Genomic DNA, 16,545 nt, shown 5'->3' on the forward strand with positions numbered 1-16,545 from the left:
TCTCTCACACACTGGCACTGCCAAGGACCAACTGTAGTCTCTCACACACTGGCACTGCCAAGGACCAACTGTAGTCTCTCAGACACACTGGCACTGCCAAGGACCAACTGTAGTCTCTCACACACTGGCACTGCCAAGGACCAACTGTAGTCTCTCAGACACACTGGCACTGCCAAGGACCAACTGTAGTCTCTCAGACACACTGGCACTGCCAAGGACCAACTGTAGTCTCTCAAACACACTGGCACTGCCAAGGACCAACTGTAGTCTCTCACAAACTGGCACTGCCAAGGACCAACTGTAGTCTCTCAAACACTGGCACTGCCAAGGACCAACTGTAGTCTCTCTCACACACTGGCACTGCCAAGGACCAACTGTAGTCTCTCACACACTGGCACTGCCAAGGACCAACTGTAGTCTCTCTCACAAACACTGGCACTGCCAAGGACCAACTGTAGTCTCTCTCACACACTGGCACTGCCAAGGACCAACTGTAGTCTCTCACAAACACTGGCACTGCCAAGGACCAACTGTAGTCTCTCACAAACACTGGCACTGCCAGGGACCAACTGTAGTCTCTCTCACACACTGGCACTGCCAAGGACCAACTGTAGTCTCTCTCACACACTGGCACTGCCAAGGACCAAATGTAGTCTCTCACACACTGGCACTGCCAAGGACCAACTGTAGTCTCTCACACACACTGGCACTGCCAAGGACCAAATGTAGTCTCTCACACACTGGCACTGCCAAGGACCAACTGTAGTCTCTCTCACACACTGGCACTGCCAAGGACCAACTGTATAGTCTCTCACACACTGGCACTGCCAAGGACCAACTGTAGTCTCTCACACACACTGGCACTGCCAAGGACCAACTGTAGTCTCTCACAAACACTGGCACTGCCCAGGACCAAATGTAGTCTCTCACTCACTGGCACTGCCAAGGACCAAATGTAGTCTCTCTCACACACTGGCACTGCCAAGGACCAACTGTAGTCTCTCACACACACTGGCACTGCCAAGGACCAAATGTAGTCTCTCACTCACTGGCACTGCCAAGGACCAACTGTAGTCTCTCACACACACTGGCACTGCCAAGGACCAAATGTAGTCTCTCTCACACACTGGCACTGCCAAGGACCAACTGTTGTCTCTCACTCACTGGCACTGCCAAGGACCAAATGTAGTCTCTCACACACTGGCACTGCCAAGGGCCAACTGTAGTCTCTCTCACACACTGGCACTGCCAAGGACCAAATGTAGTCTCTCACACACTGGCACTGCCAAGGACCAAATGTAGTCTCTCACTCACTGGCACTGCCAAGGACCAACTGTAGTCTCTCAGACACACTGGCACTGCCAAGGACCAACTGTAGTCTCTCACACACACTGGCACTGCCAAGGACCAACTGTAGTCTCTCACACACACTGGCACTGCCAAGGACCAACTGTAGTCTCTCACACACTGGCACTGCCAAGGACCAACTGTAGTCTCTCACACACACTGGCACTGCCAAGGACCAACTGTAGTCTCTCAGACACACTGGCACTGCCAAGGACCAACTGTAGTCTCTCACACACACTGGCACTGCCAAGGACCAACTGTAGTCTCTCACACACTGGCACTGCCAAGGACCAACTGTAGTCTCTCACACACACTGGCACTGCCAAGGACCAACTGTAGTCTCTCAGACACACTGGCACTGCCAAGGACCAACTGTTGTCTCTCACACACACTGGCACTGCCAAGGACCAACTGTAGTCTCTCTCACACACTGGCACTGCCAAGGACCAACTGTAGTCTCTCACACACACTGGCACTGCCAAGGACCAACAGTAGTCTCTCTCACACACTGGCACTGCCAAGGACCAAATGTAGTCTCACACACACTGGCACTGCCAAGGACCAAATGTAGTCTCTCACACACACTGGCACTGCCAAGGACCAACTGTAGTCTCTCTCACACACTGGCACTGCCAAGGACCAACTGTAGTCTCTCTCACACACTGGCACTGCCAAGGACCAAATGTAGTCTCTCACACACTGGCACTGCCAAGGACCAACTGTAGTATCTCACACACACTGGCACTGCCAAGGACCAACTGTAGTCTCTCTCACACACTGGCACTGCCAAGGACCAACTGTAGTCTCTCACACACTGGCACTGCCAAGGACCAACTGTTGTCTCTCACTCACTGGCACTGCCAAGGACCAAATGTAGTCTCTCACACACTGGCACTGCCAAGGACCAACTGTAGTCTCTCACACACACTGGCACTGCCAAGGGCCAACTGTAGTCTCTCTCACACACTGGCACTGCCAAGGACCAAATGTAGTCTCACACACACTGGCACTGCCAAGGACCAACTGTAGTCTCTCACACACTGGCACTGCCAAGGACCAACTGTAGTCTCTCACACACTGGCACTGCCAAGGACCAACTGTAGTCTCTCAGACACACTGGCACTGCCAAGGACCAACTGTAGTCTCTCACACACTGGCACTGCCAAGGACCAACTGTAGTCTCTCAGACACACTGGCACTGCCAAGGACCAACTGTAGTCTCTCAGACACACTGGCACTGCCAAGGACCAACTGTAGTCTCTCAGACACACTGGCACTGCCAAGGACCAACTGTAGTCTCTCAGACACACTGGCACTGCCAAGGACCAACTGTAGTCTCTCACACACTGGCACTGCCAAGGACCAACTGTAGTCTCTCAGACACACTGGCACTGCCAAGGACCAACTGTAGTCTCTCAGACACACTGGCACTGCCAAGGACCAACTGTAGTCTCTCAGACACACTGGCACTGCCAAGGACCAACTGTAGTCTCTCAAACACACTGGCACTGCCAAGGACCAACTGTAGTCTCTCACAAACTGGCACTGCCAAGGACCAACTGTAGTCTCTCAAACACTGGCACTGCCAAGGACCAACTGTAGTCTCTCTCACACACTGGCACTGCCAAGGACCAACTGTAGTCTCTCACACACTGGCACTGCCAAGGACCAACTGTAGTCTCTCTCACAAACACTGGCACTGCCAAGGACCAACTGTAGTCTCTCTCACACACTGGCACTGCCAAGGACCAACTGTAGTCTCTCACAAACACTGGCACTGCCAAGGACCAACTGTAGTCTCTCACAAACACTGGCACTGCCAGGGACCAACTGTAGTCTCTCTCACACACTGGCACTGCCAAGGACCAACTGTAGTCTCTCTCACACACTGGCACTGCCAAGGACCAAATGTAGTCTCACTCACTGGCACTGCCAAGGACCAACTGTAGTCTCTCACAAACACACTGGCACTGCCAAGGACCAACTGTAGTCTCTCACAAACACACTGGCACTGCCAAGGACCAACTGTAGTCTCTCACAAACACTGGCACTGCCAAGGACCAAATGTAGTCTCTCACAAACACACTGGCACTGCCAAGGACCAACTGTAGTCTCTCACAAACACACTGGCACTGCCAAGGACCAACTGTAGTCTCTCACAAACACACTGGCACTGCCAAGGACCAAATGTAGTCTCTCTCACACACTGGCACTGCCAAGGACCAACTGTAGTCTCTCAGACACACTGGCACTGCCAAGGACCAACTGTAGTCTCTCTCACACACTGGCACTGCCAAGGACCAACTGTAGTCTCTCTCACACACTGGCACTGCCAAGGACCAACTGTAGTCTCTCACAAACACTGGCACTGCCAAGGACCAACTGTAATCTCTCTCACACACTGGCACTGCCAAGGACCAACTGTAGTCTCTCAGACACACTGGCACTGCCAAGGACCAACTGTAGTCTCTCACACACTGGCACTGCCAAGGACCAACTGTAGTCTCTCACACACTGGCACTGCCAAGGACCAACTGTAGTCTCTCACACACTGGCACTGCCAAGGACCAACTGTAGTCTCTCACACACACTGGCACTGCCAAGGACCAACTGTAGTCTCTCACACACTGGCACTGCCAAGGACCAACTATAGTCTCTCACACACACTGGCACTGCCAAGGACCAACTGTAGTCTCTCACACACACTGGCACTGCCAAGGACCAACTGTAGTCTCTCACACACACTGGCACTGCCAAGGACCAACTGTAGTCTCTCACAAACACTGGCACTGCCAAGGACCAAATGTAGTCTCTCACAAACACACTGGCACTGCCAAGGACCAACTGTAGTCTCTCACAAACACACTGGCACTGCCAAGGACCAACTGTAGTCTCTCACAAACACACTGGCACTGCCAAGGACCAAATGTAGTCTCTCTCACACACTGGCACTGCCAAGGACCAACTGTAGTCTCTCAGACACACTGGCACTGCCAAGGACCAACTGTAGTCTCTCTCACACACTGGCACTGCCAAGGACCAACTGTAGTCTCTCTCACACACTGGCACTGCCAAGGACCAACTGTAGTCTCTCACAAACACTGGCACTGCCAAGGACCAACTGTAATCTCTCTCACACACTGGCACTGCCAAGGACCAACTGTAGTCTCTCAGACACACTGGCACTGCCAAGGACCAACTGTAGTCTCTCACACACTGGCACTGCCAAGGACCAACTGTAGTCTCTCACACACTGGCACTGCCAAGGACCAACTGTAGTCTCTCACACACTGGCACTGCCAAGGACCAACTGTATAGTCTCTCACACACTGGCACTGCCAAGGACCAACTGTAGTCTCACAAACACTGGCACTGCCAAGGACCAACTGTAGTCTCACACACACACTGGCACTGTCAATGACCAACTGTAATCTCTCACACAGGGCTTGATGTCAGATACAACAACATCACCGATGACGGAGCCACACTTCTGGCTGATCTACTGCAGGTAAAGTTGATAAACAACAACGACATGATATTTAACATGGATTTGATTGATCTGTGTTGACGGAGTACACCTGTACTGTATATTATATTGAATATTAGTGTATCCAATAAGAAATTACAGGCAGCTCTGGCCTCGCCTACAGAATTATACAGTATGTATTATCTAAATGTGATCAAAGACCAAATAGGATATATATATACACATTACCAAAACATTAACCCATTCTGACCTGAGATCAGATTCATACGAGGTTTCCACTGGACACACACTGGTCTGATTAACCCATTCTGACCTGAGATCAGATTCTAAAAATGTCAGTCGTTCTTTGATTTTTCAAAAATAGCAAGACCTACAAGCTCGTAGCGCGCGCTATGAGCTTGTAGATCTGCTATTTTTCAATAACTAAAGCATAACATGATGCTAACAGCAAAATGGGTTCCCGTTCAGAATGAGATAATACGTTTTATTTTAAATACCGGTACTTAAAAGGCCTATGAAAGTTCCTAAACAATAATATATTATTTGAATGAGGGCTTATGTGGCTTATAATAAATACAATTCTAGTTATTTTCATTTGACCCTGTACCACCGACACGTTAAAACCTGGCCTACCTCAGTATCATAATTTATCTCACTTTAAATAGGGCAAGGTGTATAAGGACATGTATCGGTAAAGAGTAAAGACTGTATTATGAAATGCAACATTTAGTAGTCCAAACGACCAACTCAATACAAGAACGCTCGGCTCAAAACCTACTTGACCCGGGGTCAAGTCTGGCGACCTCGGAACAGTCGGAAAAACCCATTTCTGGCCACCGGAGTCAAGCCTCTCGTGGCTCAGGTCCGCATCAGATGGGCACGCCTCTGTTGTTATTATAAGTAGTTTATTTTCTTCCCCCAACTACTTCAATTTACAATTACAATTTTACAATTCAGGCATTTAGCAGACGCTCTTGATCCAGAGCGACTTACATTAAGCAAAAACAAAAGCATGGGAATACATCACATATATAAAAAGTATAAACTAAGAACGTTGTATCTATGTCAACTATACTATATTATTATACAACATACATGTGTACTATAAAGTGCTATGACTACATAAAATGCAATTCTAGTGCTGTCTACGTAACGAGCTATAAGTCCGTCTAAAATACTATCTAAGTCTACATAGAGTGCTATCTAAGGGGCTTAGGCTAGGGCAAGTGCTACGGGCCATGGTGGAGTCTGAAGAGGTGGGTTTTCAGACTACGGCGGAAGATTGGGAGTGAGGCTGCAGTTATGACTGTGATGGGAAGTGCATTCCATAGTTTTGGGGCCAGAAGGGAGAAGGCAACTAGGCAACTATAGCTGTGTGGTGAAACTGTTTCATGTCCTCTATACAGAAAGAGGATACAGCGCTGCGCTCTCTGGATCTGATGTGCAACAACATACAAACCCATGGAGCTGAAGTCCTTGCCAAGAGTCTGCAGGTACATGTGCACACGCACACAAAGTCAAAGTCGTAGGATTTGTCACACACACGTTACCGCAGTGAACTTTAGTTCTCCGCATTTGACCCATATCTCTTGGAGCGGTGAGCTGCAGCCAAGGAGCGGTGAGCTGCAGCCAAGGAGCGGTGAGCTGCAGCCGTGCCGCGCTCGGGAATCATTCAATTAATATATTTGACCCCCCAAACCAACCCTTTGATGCTGAGTGTCAAGCAGGGAGGCACTGGGTCCCATTTTTACAGTCTTTGGTATGACCCGGCCGGGGATCGAACCCCCGACCTCCCAGTCTCAGGGCGGACACTCTAACCACAAGGCCACTGAGCTGGTCTCCCACTGTGACACACACTCTCTCTTTCTCTCTCTCTCTCTCTCTCTCTCCCCCTCTCTCTCTGCTCAGCATAACCACGCCCTCGTCTCCCTGAGGATGACGGGAAACAAGATAGGCCGGGCGGCCATGCATTTTGCCAGCATGTTACAGACGAACAGCACTCTGCAGGAGCTGGACCTGTCCGACTGTGACCTGGTAAACATAATACATACACTGACTGGACTTGAGTGTTGAACATTCTGACTCCAATCAACATGGACTGTGTGTGTGTGTGTGTGTGTGTGTGTGTGTGTGTGTGTGTGTGTGTGTGTGTGTGTGTGTGTGTGTGTGTGTGTGTGTGTGTGTGTGTGTGTGTGTGTGTGTGTGTGTGTAGGACACTCAGAGTGTGATAGCGTTTGCCATCGTCTTGAACAATAACAAGAGTCTTCGCTCAGTCAATACCAGCAGACCTCTGCTCTTCAGCCAACAGGTACACGCGCACACACACGTATGCACGCGCGCGCACACACACACACACACGCACACACACGCACACACACACACACACACACACACGCACACACACGCACACGCACGCACGCGCAAGCACGTCGACTTTTTTTAAATAATGATCGGATCAGAGGATCGATCATCCAATCATCCTCACTACATTTCGTTCTGCCAAAACATTGCTATACGAATATAAATAACATGCATTGCACTCAGTGTGCAAGGTTAGTGTCGAAAAGTCCTTGAGCAAAGACTCTGAACCCCAGATTGCTCCCGATGTGCTGGTCGGTGCCTTGCATGGTTTCCGCCGTCATCAGTGTATGTGTGAATGGGTGTGTGAATGTGTGAATTTAACCCATTCTGAGATCAGATTCATACGAGGTTTCCGCCGGACACACACTGGTCTGATGAACCCATTCTGACCTGAGATCAGATTCTAAAAATGTCAGTCGCTCTTCGATTTTTCAAAAATAGCAGACCTACAAGCTCGTATCGCGCCACTCGGTGGCGCGATATGAGCTTGTAGATCTGCTGTTTTTAAATAGCTAAAGCATGACATGATGCCGACACCAAAATGGGTGCCCGGTCAGAATGGGTTAAATGCACAATCTATGTAAAGCGCCTTGGATAAAGGCGCTCTATAAATGCACCATTTACCATTTATTTTTTACCAACAATGTTTTGCGTGACATTTTTATTGCGGATTTCGCAAAAAAGCAGAAAGCAGAAGCAGTGCTAAAAAGCAGCGAAAAACACAACCTGTATGTGCAAATACCTTTAGGGCTGTATTTTGTGTCTCTTAAGTACCAGGTCTTATTCCCTAACTTGAGTAAACTAAAGACCTGGAGGCGTGATCAATGCCATTTGGCTATTCTGAGTGGCCAAAGAGCATTGATCATGCCTCCAGGTCTTTAGTTTACTCAAGTTAGGGAATAAGACCTGGTACTTAAGACACGCAAAATACAGCCCTTAGTCTTTTTTTTTCTTCAATCAACTTGGTATGAAATTAAACTTTACTCTGTGTGTGACTGTGTGTGTGTGTGTGTGTGTGTGTGTGTGTGTGTGTGTGTGTGTGTGTGTGTGTGTGTGTGTGTGTGTGTGTGTGTGTGTGTCTATGTGCGTGCGCGTCAGGAGGAGTGCACGGTGCACATGTCGCGCATGTTGGCGTTGAACCAGACTCTGACGGAGCTCCACCTGGGGAAGATGGGCATGACCGACAGCGGCGTGGAGCGGCTGAGCGACGGGCTGAGGGTCAACCACAGCCTGCGCTACCTGGACCTGCACTGGTCAGTCACCACTCTCTGACCTGAGATCAGATTCATACGAGGTTTCCGCTGGACACACACTGGTCTGATGAACCCATTCTGACCTGAGATCAGATTCTAAAAAATGTCAGTCGTTCTTCGATTTTTCAAAAAATAGCAGACCTACAAGCTCGTAGCGCGCCACTCGGTGGCGCGCTATGAGCTTGTAGATCTGCTAAAGCATGACATGATGCTGACACCAAAATGGGTGCCCGGTCAGAATGGGTTAAACCCTCTAGGCCTGCGCTGGTCAGTCACCACACTGTGAAAACCTCATTCAATAACCACTTTTAAACCCTATATATACAAAGCTGGAGGTCAAGTAGTGAAAATAGCCTCTAGTCTACATCTACAAGCTCACAACCATAGACTGTAAAAAATCACACCAGTGTGAACCAAGTGGTGCAACTCTGTATCGTTTGCTTCCAGCAGGTGGCAGCCATGTCACATACTTCTGTCGTTCCAATTTCACACATGCGCACACCACTCATGCGCATGGTTACAGGTACACACACAGGTACACAGGTACACACACAGGTACACACACAGGTACACAGCTACACGGACATTGCAAGCTGGATGTAGAAGTGGTTTGCACCACTTAAAGATATGGACAAAGCGTTCCCCGGGTCTAACATGGGCGTAAAATGAAGCCTGTAATTCACGAAATATCTGTCTGACTGCCCCCCCCCCCTGCTCACAACGTGATGTGACGTTCATGGGGTGTAAGGTTAACCCATTCAGGCCCGACGTCAAAAATAAAATAAAAATAAAAATACGTTTTCTAAATCATGACAATTTTCTGAAAGATTTTAGGCACATTTTTTACGATTTTTCAAAAGCTTTTAGATCTGCTATTTTTCAATCGCTAAATTATAACATAATGTATGTAACCACCAAAAGGGGTTCCCTCTCAAAATATGGGTTAATATACATTTCCATTTTACCGTACAAATGTGAATAGTTTGTCCATAAATACAAGCCATTAAGGGAACAGTAATAATGCAATCAGATATTGCAACTGTACAGTTACATATGTATCTATCTAATCAACCACAATGCTGAAACCACACAATATGATAACATAACAGTCACCATATAACATATCTCTTCATGGATATTAATAGAGAACACTTCCGAATTGTCAATGCCTAATGGAAGACCTGGAAATAAGGAAGATAATTAATTGGTATCTTTCGAGGGGCCAATAAGGCATTAACCCCATCTTCAGCCCTCACAAATATACAGTCAAATATACAAATACCTTAGTCTCTAAACAACATGACAACTAGAACACTATGCTATACAACACACCTTCAGAGATTAAAATAGTGTGCATTTTGCATCCCAAAACGCAGTTTATAGTTAAAGGGACACTTCACCCTTTTTGCAAAAGAATATATGTTAATGACGTTTAGAAGCTTTAGATCACTTTCCTGGGGGTATTTATGTGTGTAATATGTGGTTTTAGATATTTTAGATTGTAGCAGTGAGCACAGTGTCTCTGATGTCATGGACACTGCAGGTCTCACTACCTTCCTGGACTACAATTCCCATAATTCTTTGGTGCACTGCTCCTCCTTGTGGATAGGGGGAGAGCTGTCTTACTGAGACAACATGTAGTCCAGGAAGGAAGTGAGCCCAGTGTCCATGACATCAGAGACAACAGGCTCACTGCTACCATCTAACATATCTAAAACCACATATTACGCACATAAAGAACCCCAGGAAAGTGTTCTAAAGCTTCTAAACGTCATTAACATATATTTTTTTGCAAAAAGGGTGAAGTGTCCCTTTAAGGGACGCAATAAAACCACGACCTCTGCATCCACGGGATGCACTACTGTACTGTTTTTTATTCTAGTTTATTTTGCTAGCTTTAGTTATAATAATCATTTCTTCTTATGTTTTCTACATGAAGGAGTTAAATGCTGCAATTTGTAAAAAATGGCAAAATATGACTCATGCAGGGGCTGTATTTTGCGTGTCTTAAGTACCAGGTCTTATTCCCTAACTTGAGTAAACTAAAGACCTGGAGGCGTGATCAATGCTCTTTGGACCAAATAGCATTGATCACGCCTCCGGGTCTTTAGTTTACTCAAGTTAGGGAATAAGACCTAAGACATTCTGAACGGGCACCCATTTTGGTGTCAGCGTCACGTTATGCTTTAGCTATTGAAAAATAGCAGATCTACAAGCTCATATCGCGCCACCGAGTGGCGCGATATGAGCTTGTAGGTCTGCCATTTTTGAAAAATCGAAGAACGACTGACATTTTTTAGAATCTGATCTCAGGTCAGAATGGGTTCATCAGACCAGTGTGTGTCCAGCGGAAACCTCGTTATGAATCTGATCTCAGGTCAGAATGGGTTAAGACACGCAAAATAGAGCCCCTAATGTAATTGAAGTGGGACTCACTTAAAAGACCATCCCTGCATCCCGGGACTCATTACATTGAAAACCTGTTTATATCACTTGCACCTTGTCTTTTATATCTTCTCCTCATCGCTCTGCTTGCAGTAACCGCGTGACGCGCGATGGCGCGCGATGCCTCGCGGAGGTGCTGAAGCAAAACGCGGTCCTGGAAATCGTCGACCTGTCGTCCAATCGCATCGAGGACGACGGCGCCGTGTGGCTGAGCGAGGCGGTCTCTTGGCCGACGTGTGGCCTGAAAGCGTGAGTCGGTCGGTCAGTCGGTCAGTCAGTCAGTCAGTCAGTCAGTCAGTCAGTCAGTCAGTCAGTCAGTCAGTCAGTCAGTCAGTCAGTCAGTCAGCCAGCCAGTCAGTCAGTCAGTCAGTCAGTCAGTGCTCAGTCAGTCAGTCAGTCAGTCAGTCAGTCAGTCAGTCAGTCAGTCAGTCAGTCAGTCAGTCAGTCAGTCAGCCAGCCAGTCAGTCAGTCAGTCAGTCAGTCAGTGCTCAGTCAGTCAGTCAGTCAGTCAGTCAGTCAGTCAGTCAGTCAGTCAGTCAGTCAGTCAGTCAGTCAGTCAGTCAGCCAGTCAGTCAGTCAGTCAGTCAGTCAGTCAGTCAGTCAGTCAGTCAGTCAGTCAGTCAGCCAGCCAGCCAGCCAGTCAGTCAGTCAGTCACACAACAATGTCATTAAGGCTTTTCAGCAAATCATCTTAACCAGCGCAAAATTATAATGACATGCCATGGCTGTTGTTGGGTGGATACCTTGGGTTTTGTCAGTGATGTAAAAAGAACTCAATTGTTTTACTTAAGTAAGTAAAAGTATACATATACTGCCAATGCAGAAATAGTCTGGAATTCAGAATTTACTTGAGTAAAAGTATACAAAACTTAAACCCCCCCCCCCCCCCCCCCCACACACACACACACACAATCATTCTACAGTTGTGGCCCCCCGGCCCTAATCTAGCCCATTCTGACCGGGCACCCATTTTGGTGTCAGCATCATGTTATGCTTTATAGCTATTTAAAAATAGCAGACCTACAAGCTCATATCGCGCCACCGAGTGGCGCGATACGAGCTTGTAGGTCTGCTATTTTTGAAAAATCGAAGAGCGACTGACATTTTTATAGAATCTGATCTCAGGTCAGAATGGGTTCATCAGACCAGTAGTGTGTGTCCGGCGGAAACCTCGTATATGAATCTGATCTCAGGTCAGAATGGGCAGGTTGAAAACCCCTGCTGTAAACTCTAGGTCAAACGCTCTCTCTCTCTCTCTCTGTTGTCTTTCAAGGCTGTCCATCACCAGTAACAACATAGGCAGTGTAGGTCTGGTGGCCTTGGCTCAGGCCATGACGGTTAGCAGCACGCTCACTCACATCTACATCTGGGGAAACCGCCTAGAAGAGCCGGTCTGTCAGGTACGTACTGTACACGTACACGCACGCACACACACACACACACACACACACACACACACACACACACACACACACACACACACACACACACACACAAACCTTATAGTTACAGACGTACTGAATGTCCAGCTATTACGGCAGTATGTGGAAAAGGTGCATAACATGTACAAGTATAAAGCTCTGTTAATCTATCCTGGGTGCAGTACTTAGTTTAGACAGTTTTTGGTTTAGACTAGTCATTTGGTTAGACCAGTCATTAGTCCTACAACTACAACCTATCTCAAACCCTCACCCTACAAACCTATAACCTCCCACGGGGCAGCACACCTAAACCTAACCTTAACCCATGTCTAACCAATGACTAGTCTAAACCTAACCTCCCACGGGGGCAGCACACCTAAACCTAACCTTAACCCATGTCTAACCAATGACTAGTCTAAACCTAACCTCCCACGGGGGCAGCACACCTAAACCTAACCTTAACCCATGTCTAACCAATGACTAGTCTAAACCTAACCTCCCACGGGGCAGCACACCTAAACCTAACCTTAACCCATGTCTAACCAATGACTAGTCTAAACCTAACCTCCCACGGGGCAGCACACCTAAACCTAACCTTAACCCATGTCTAACCAATGACTATAGTCTAAACTAAGTATGCACCCCAATCTATCCTCCAGGTTCCCAGACAGTGGGCCCCCTGTGTGGGTCATGGATGGACACAGAATGTAATTGGCCATACATTAGAAAATAAATCTTCAAGAAGTCGTGAAAATAGCAGAACCTATAAGCTCAACCGCACGGCGACGCGTAGATCTGCTATATTCTCACTATAGTTTGGGTCCCTGCTGGTAAACATTTGATTTGTCTTTTGGGTCTTTGAGATAAAACGTTTGGGGGACAACGACTCTATACTCCCCTACTAGGCGTTCAGAGAGCTGATGGCGGGCGGGCGGCTGGCCGCAGAGCAGACGGACGTCAGCGTCTACGAGGTGGACGGACGGCTGCATCTGGCCGAGGTCTTTCACGGCCTGAGACGACATTACTACTGGACCCCGAGCTACGGCCGCGACGGCTGCCCCGCCACCAACGCTGCCCTGGCGCTCACAGCAGACACCTAACGCTGCCCTGGCGCTCACAGCAGACACCTAACGCTGCCCTGGCGCTCACAGCAGACACCTAACGCTGCCCTGGGGCTCACAGCATGACACCTAACGCTGCCCTGGAGCTCACAGCAGACACCAAGTCGCACACCTCCAATACAGTCCTGCGTAGCCAGACTATTGGCCAGACTACTAACTATTCCACAATCTCCGAATACTATATAGTCTGGAACTAAACATCAGAGTAATCCGTTTGTCATTTCCGTTCACAAATATATATATATTTTAAAATATCTTCAGGGCTTATTTCTTTTAATATCCATTTCGGCTAAGCAGCAAGCTATGCTTAGATGATTTTTATTTATTTATATATATTAGGGTGAATTTGCGCGACTGTAAAGACGAAACGGAAGTGGGGAGGAGGCTTCACTTCCGCTTTATATTTTACTCGTGATCAGAGCTTCCGTTGCTCCAGACTGTACGACGGAAGCATTTATATTTTACTCATGATCAGAGCTTCCGTTGCTCCAGACTGTACGACGGAAGCATTTATATTTTACTCATGATCAGAGCTTCCGTTGCTCCAGACTGTATGACGGAAGCGTTTATATTTTACTCGTGATCAGAGCTTCCGTTGCTCCAGACTGTACGACGGAAGCGTTTATATTTTACTCGTGATCAGAGCTTCCGTTGCTCCAGACTGTACGACGGAAGCGTTTATATTTTACTCGTGATCAGAGCTTCCGTTGCTCCAGACTGTACGACGGAAGCATTTATATTTTACTCGTGATCAGAGCTTCCGTTGCTCCAGACTGTACGACGGAAGCATTTATATTTTACTCGTGATCAGAGCTTCCGTTGCTCCAGACTGTACGACGGAAGAATTTATATTTTACTCATGATCAGAGCTTCCGTTGCTCCAGACTGTACGACGGAAGCATTTATATTTTACTCGTGATCAGAGCATCCGTTGCTCCAGACTGTATGAAGGAAGCATTTATATTTTACTCATGATCAGAGCTTCCGTTGCTCCAGACTGTACGACGGAAGCATTTATATTTTACTCGTGATCAGAGCTTCCGTTGCTCCAGACTGTATATGACTGAAGCATTTATATTTTACTCATGATCAGAGCTTCCGTTGCTCCAGACTGTACGACGGAAGCATTTATATTTTACTCGTGATCAGAGCTTCCGTTGCTCCAGACTGTACGACGGAAGAATTTATATTTTACTCATGATCAGAGCTTCCGTTGCTCCAGACTGTACGACGGAAGCATTTATATTTTACTCGTGATCAGAGCTTCCGTTGCTCCAGACTGTACGATGGAAGCATTTATATTTTACTCATGATCAGAGCTTCCGTTGCTCCAGACTGTACGACGGAAGCATTTATATTTTACTCATGATCAGAGCTTCCGTTGCTCCAGACTGTACGATGGAAGCATTTATATTTTACTCGTGATCAGAGCTTCCGTTGCTCCAGACTGTACGACGGAAGCATTTATATTTTACTCATGATCAGAGCTTCCGTTGCTCCAGACTGTATGACGGAAGCATTTGAAAAAATAAATTGGTTTCTATATTTTGGTATTTACTATTTAATTATTATTGTTTCTTGATGTTTAGATTATATGAGCCCATGTCCAATAGAGGGTTTATGCAATTATGCATGCATAACCATAAAGTGAGTGGGAAATCGAGTGGCGAAGTGAGTTTAACCCATTCTGAACGGGAACCCATTTTGGTGTCAGCTTCGTGTCGTGCTTTAGCCATTTAAAAATAGCAGATCTACAAGCTCATATCGCGCCACCGAGTGGCGCGATACGAGCTTGTAGGTCTGCTATTTTTTTAACGACTGACATTTTTAGAATCTGATCTCAGGTCAGAATGGGTTCATCAGACCAGTGTGTGTCCTAGTGGAAACCTCGTATGAATCTGATCTCAGGTCAGAATGGGTTAACATTGTTTAATGCCGTTTTATGCAATCAGATAGGACTATGTATTGTGTTTATGTATTATGTATTGTCCTCTGGGCTGTCACGTACTCACATTACAGCTTTAAGCTTAATAATTACATCTATATATTAAAGCATTAATTTAAGACGCCTACCTTGTCAAATCCAGCACGGCACTCTGGCCCCCTCTAGTGGCCGAACACTCACCAACAAAATATATAATATATAATATAATTCAAACATTATTTTCATTCAGATTCAAGATTCATTCATTGATTCATTTATTTCCTCGCCTTTAGTTAGAAGGTGCTGAACAAGACACAATATAAGCAATCAACAAGTTAAAAAAAACAGCACAATAGTGTAAAAATACAATACAGCAACTTAGCAAGCATTAAACGCAGCCTATAAACAAAACAAATCATAGGCCTGTAAACGTGAGTCAGGTAAGACCTTAGCCCTGGCCCAGTGCTTACAGCGAGTCCTACACTCAAATGTTCATGAAATAAATGTGTCTTTAACATTCTCTACTGACTCGGCATTTCTTTACGCCAGGGGCATCATGGCATTCCATAGGCAGTCTGCTCTAGAGTCCAGAAGTCCGCAATGAGAAATGCTTCTAAAGATAAAGGAACGCGTTGGAACTCGAACTTGTAGCCTATTTGTTCTTTTAAACAACTGTTTAAATGTTAATTTGGCTTCTTCTAGACTTTGACCACAATTAAACTGCCTTCCTCCACTAGAAATAAAGTAGCTTTCATAATATTGTTGTGGACTATAGCTTTCTGTGGTTTGGAGGCGAGGAATGAATGATGCCACAACAAGGGTTTTCACTTAGCAGGCTGTTTACTGGCAGAACGGCAGTTTTTTTCAACCAAGGTTCATGTTTTAGGTTGTTATTAGAGAAAGTAAAAGATGAGTGTTCTTTTTTTTTCATTTGCTGCTTTCTTTCGTTTTAGGGATTTTAGCTGTTTTTGACAGGGGGGCGGGGGCATTCGAGCATGGGGCTAAATATGTATTTTTTTACAACATTTTATAGCGATTTATTTTTTAATTATTTACTATAGTCCTAATAAACCCCTGGAAATTACATCTAGCCACAAATAAATCACAAAATCTACTGAATGTGGGGGGGAAGCCACTTTAGGCTCAATGTCAGTTTGACACATTCAGTAGATCTCGTGATGTTTTG

At 46.6% G+C, this 16,545-nt stretch overlaps 1 protein-coding gene across 1 annotated transcript in view; it reads left to right on the forward strand.

Moving 5' to 3' along the window:
* LOC310867496 (leucine-rich repeat-containing protein 34-like) overlaps positions 1-13,414 on the forward strand; it is a gene marked incomplete at both ends in the record, with an annotated part of 34,766 nt that extends 21,352 nt beyond the window's left edge. The window contains 8 exons of the mRNA XM_083777611.1: positions 4,791-4,852; positions 6,241-6,327; positions 6,743-6,868; positions 7,047-7,142; positions 8,294-8,448; positions 10,987-11,142; positions 12,167-12,293; positions 13,220-13,414. Coding sequence (XP_083633737.1) covers positions 4,791-4,852; positions 6,241-6,327; positions 6,743-6,868; positions 7,047-7,142; positions 8,294-8,448; positions 10,987-11,142; positions 12,167-12,293; positions 13,220-13,414 — 1,004 coding nt within the window. The remainder of the gene's footprint in view (positions 1-4,790; positions 4,853-6,240; positions 6,328-6,742; positions 6,869-7,046; positions 7,143-8,293; positions 8,449-10,986; positions 11,143-12,166; positions 12,294-13,219) is intronic.
* Positions 13,415-16,545: the final 3,131 nt, after the last annotated feature.

The sequence above is a fragment of the Protomyctophum parallelum genome, assembly GCF_964188405.1.
Source record: "Protomyctophum parallelum genome assembly, chromosome: 12".
NCBI classification, from domain to species: domain Eukaryota; kingdom Metazoa; phylum Chordata; class Actinopteri; order Myctophiformes; family Myctophidae; genus Protomyctophum; species Protomyctophum parallelum.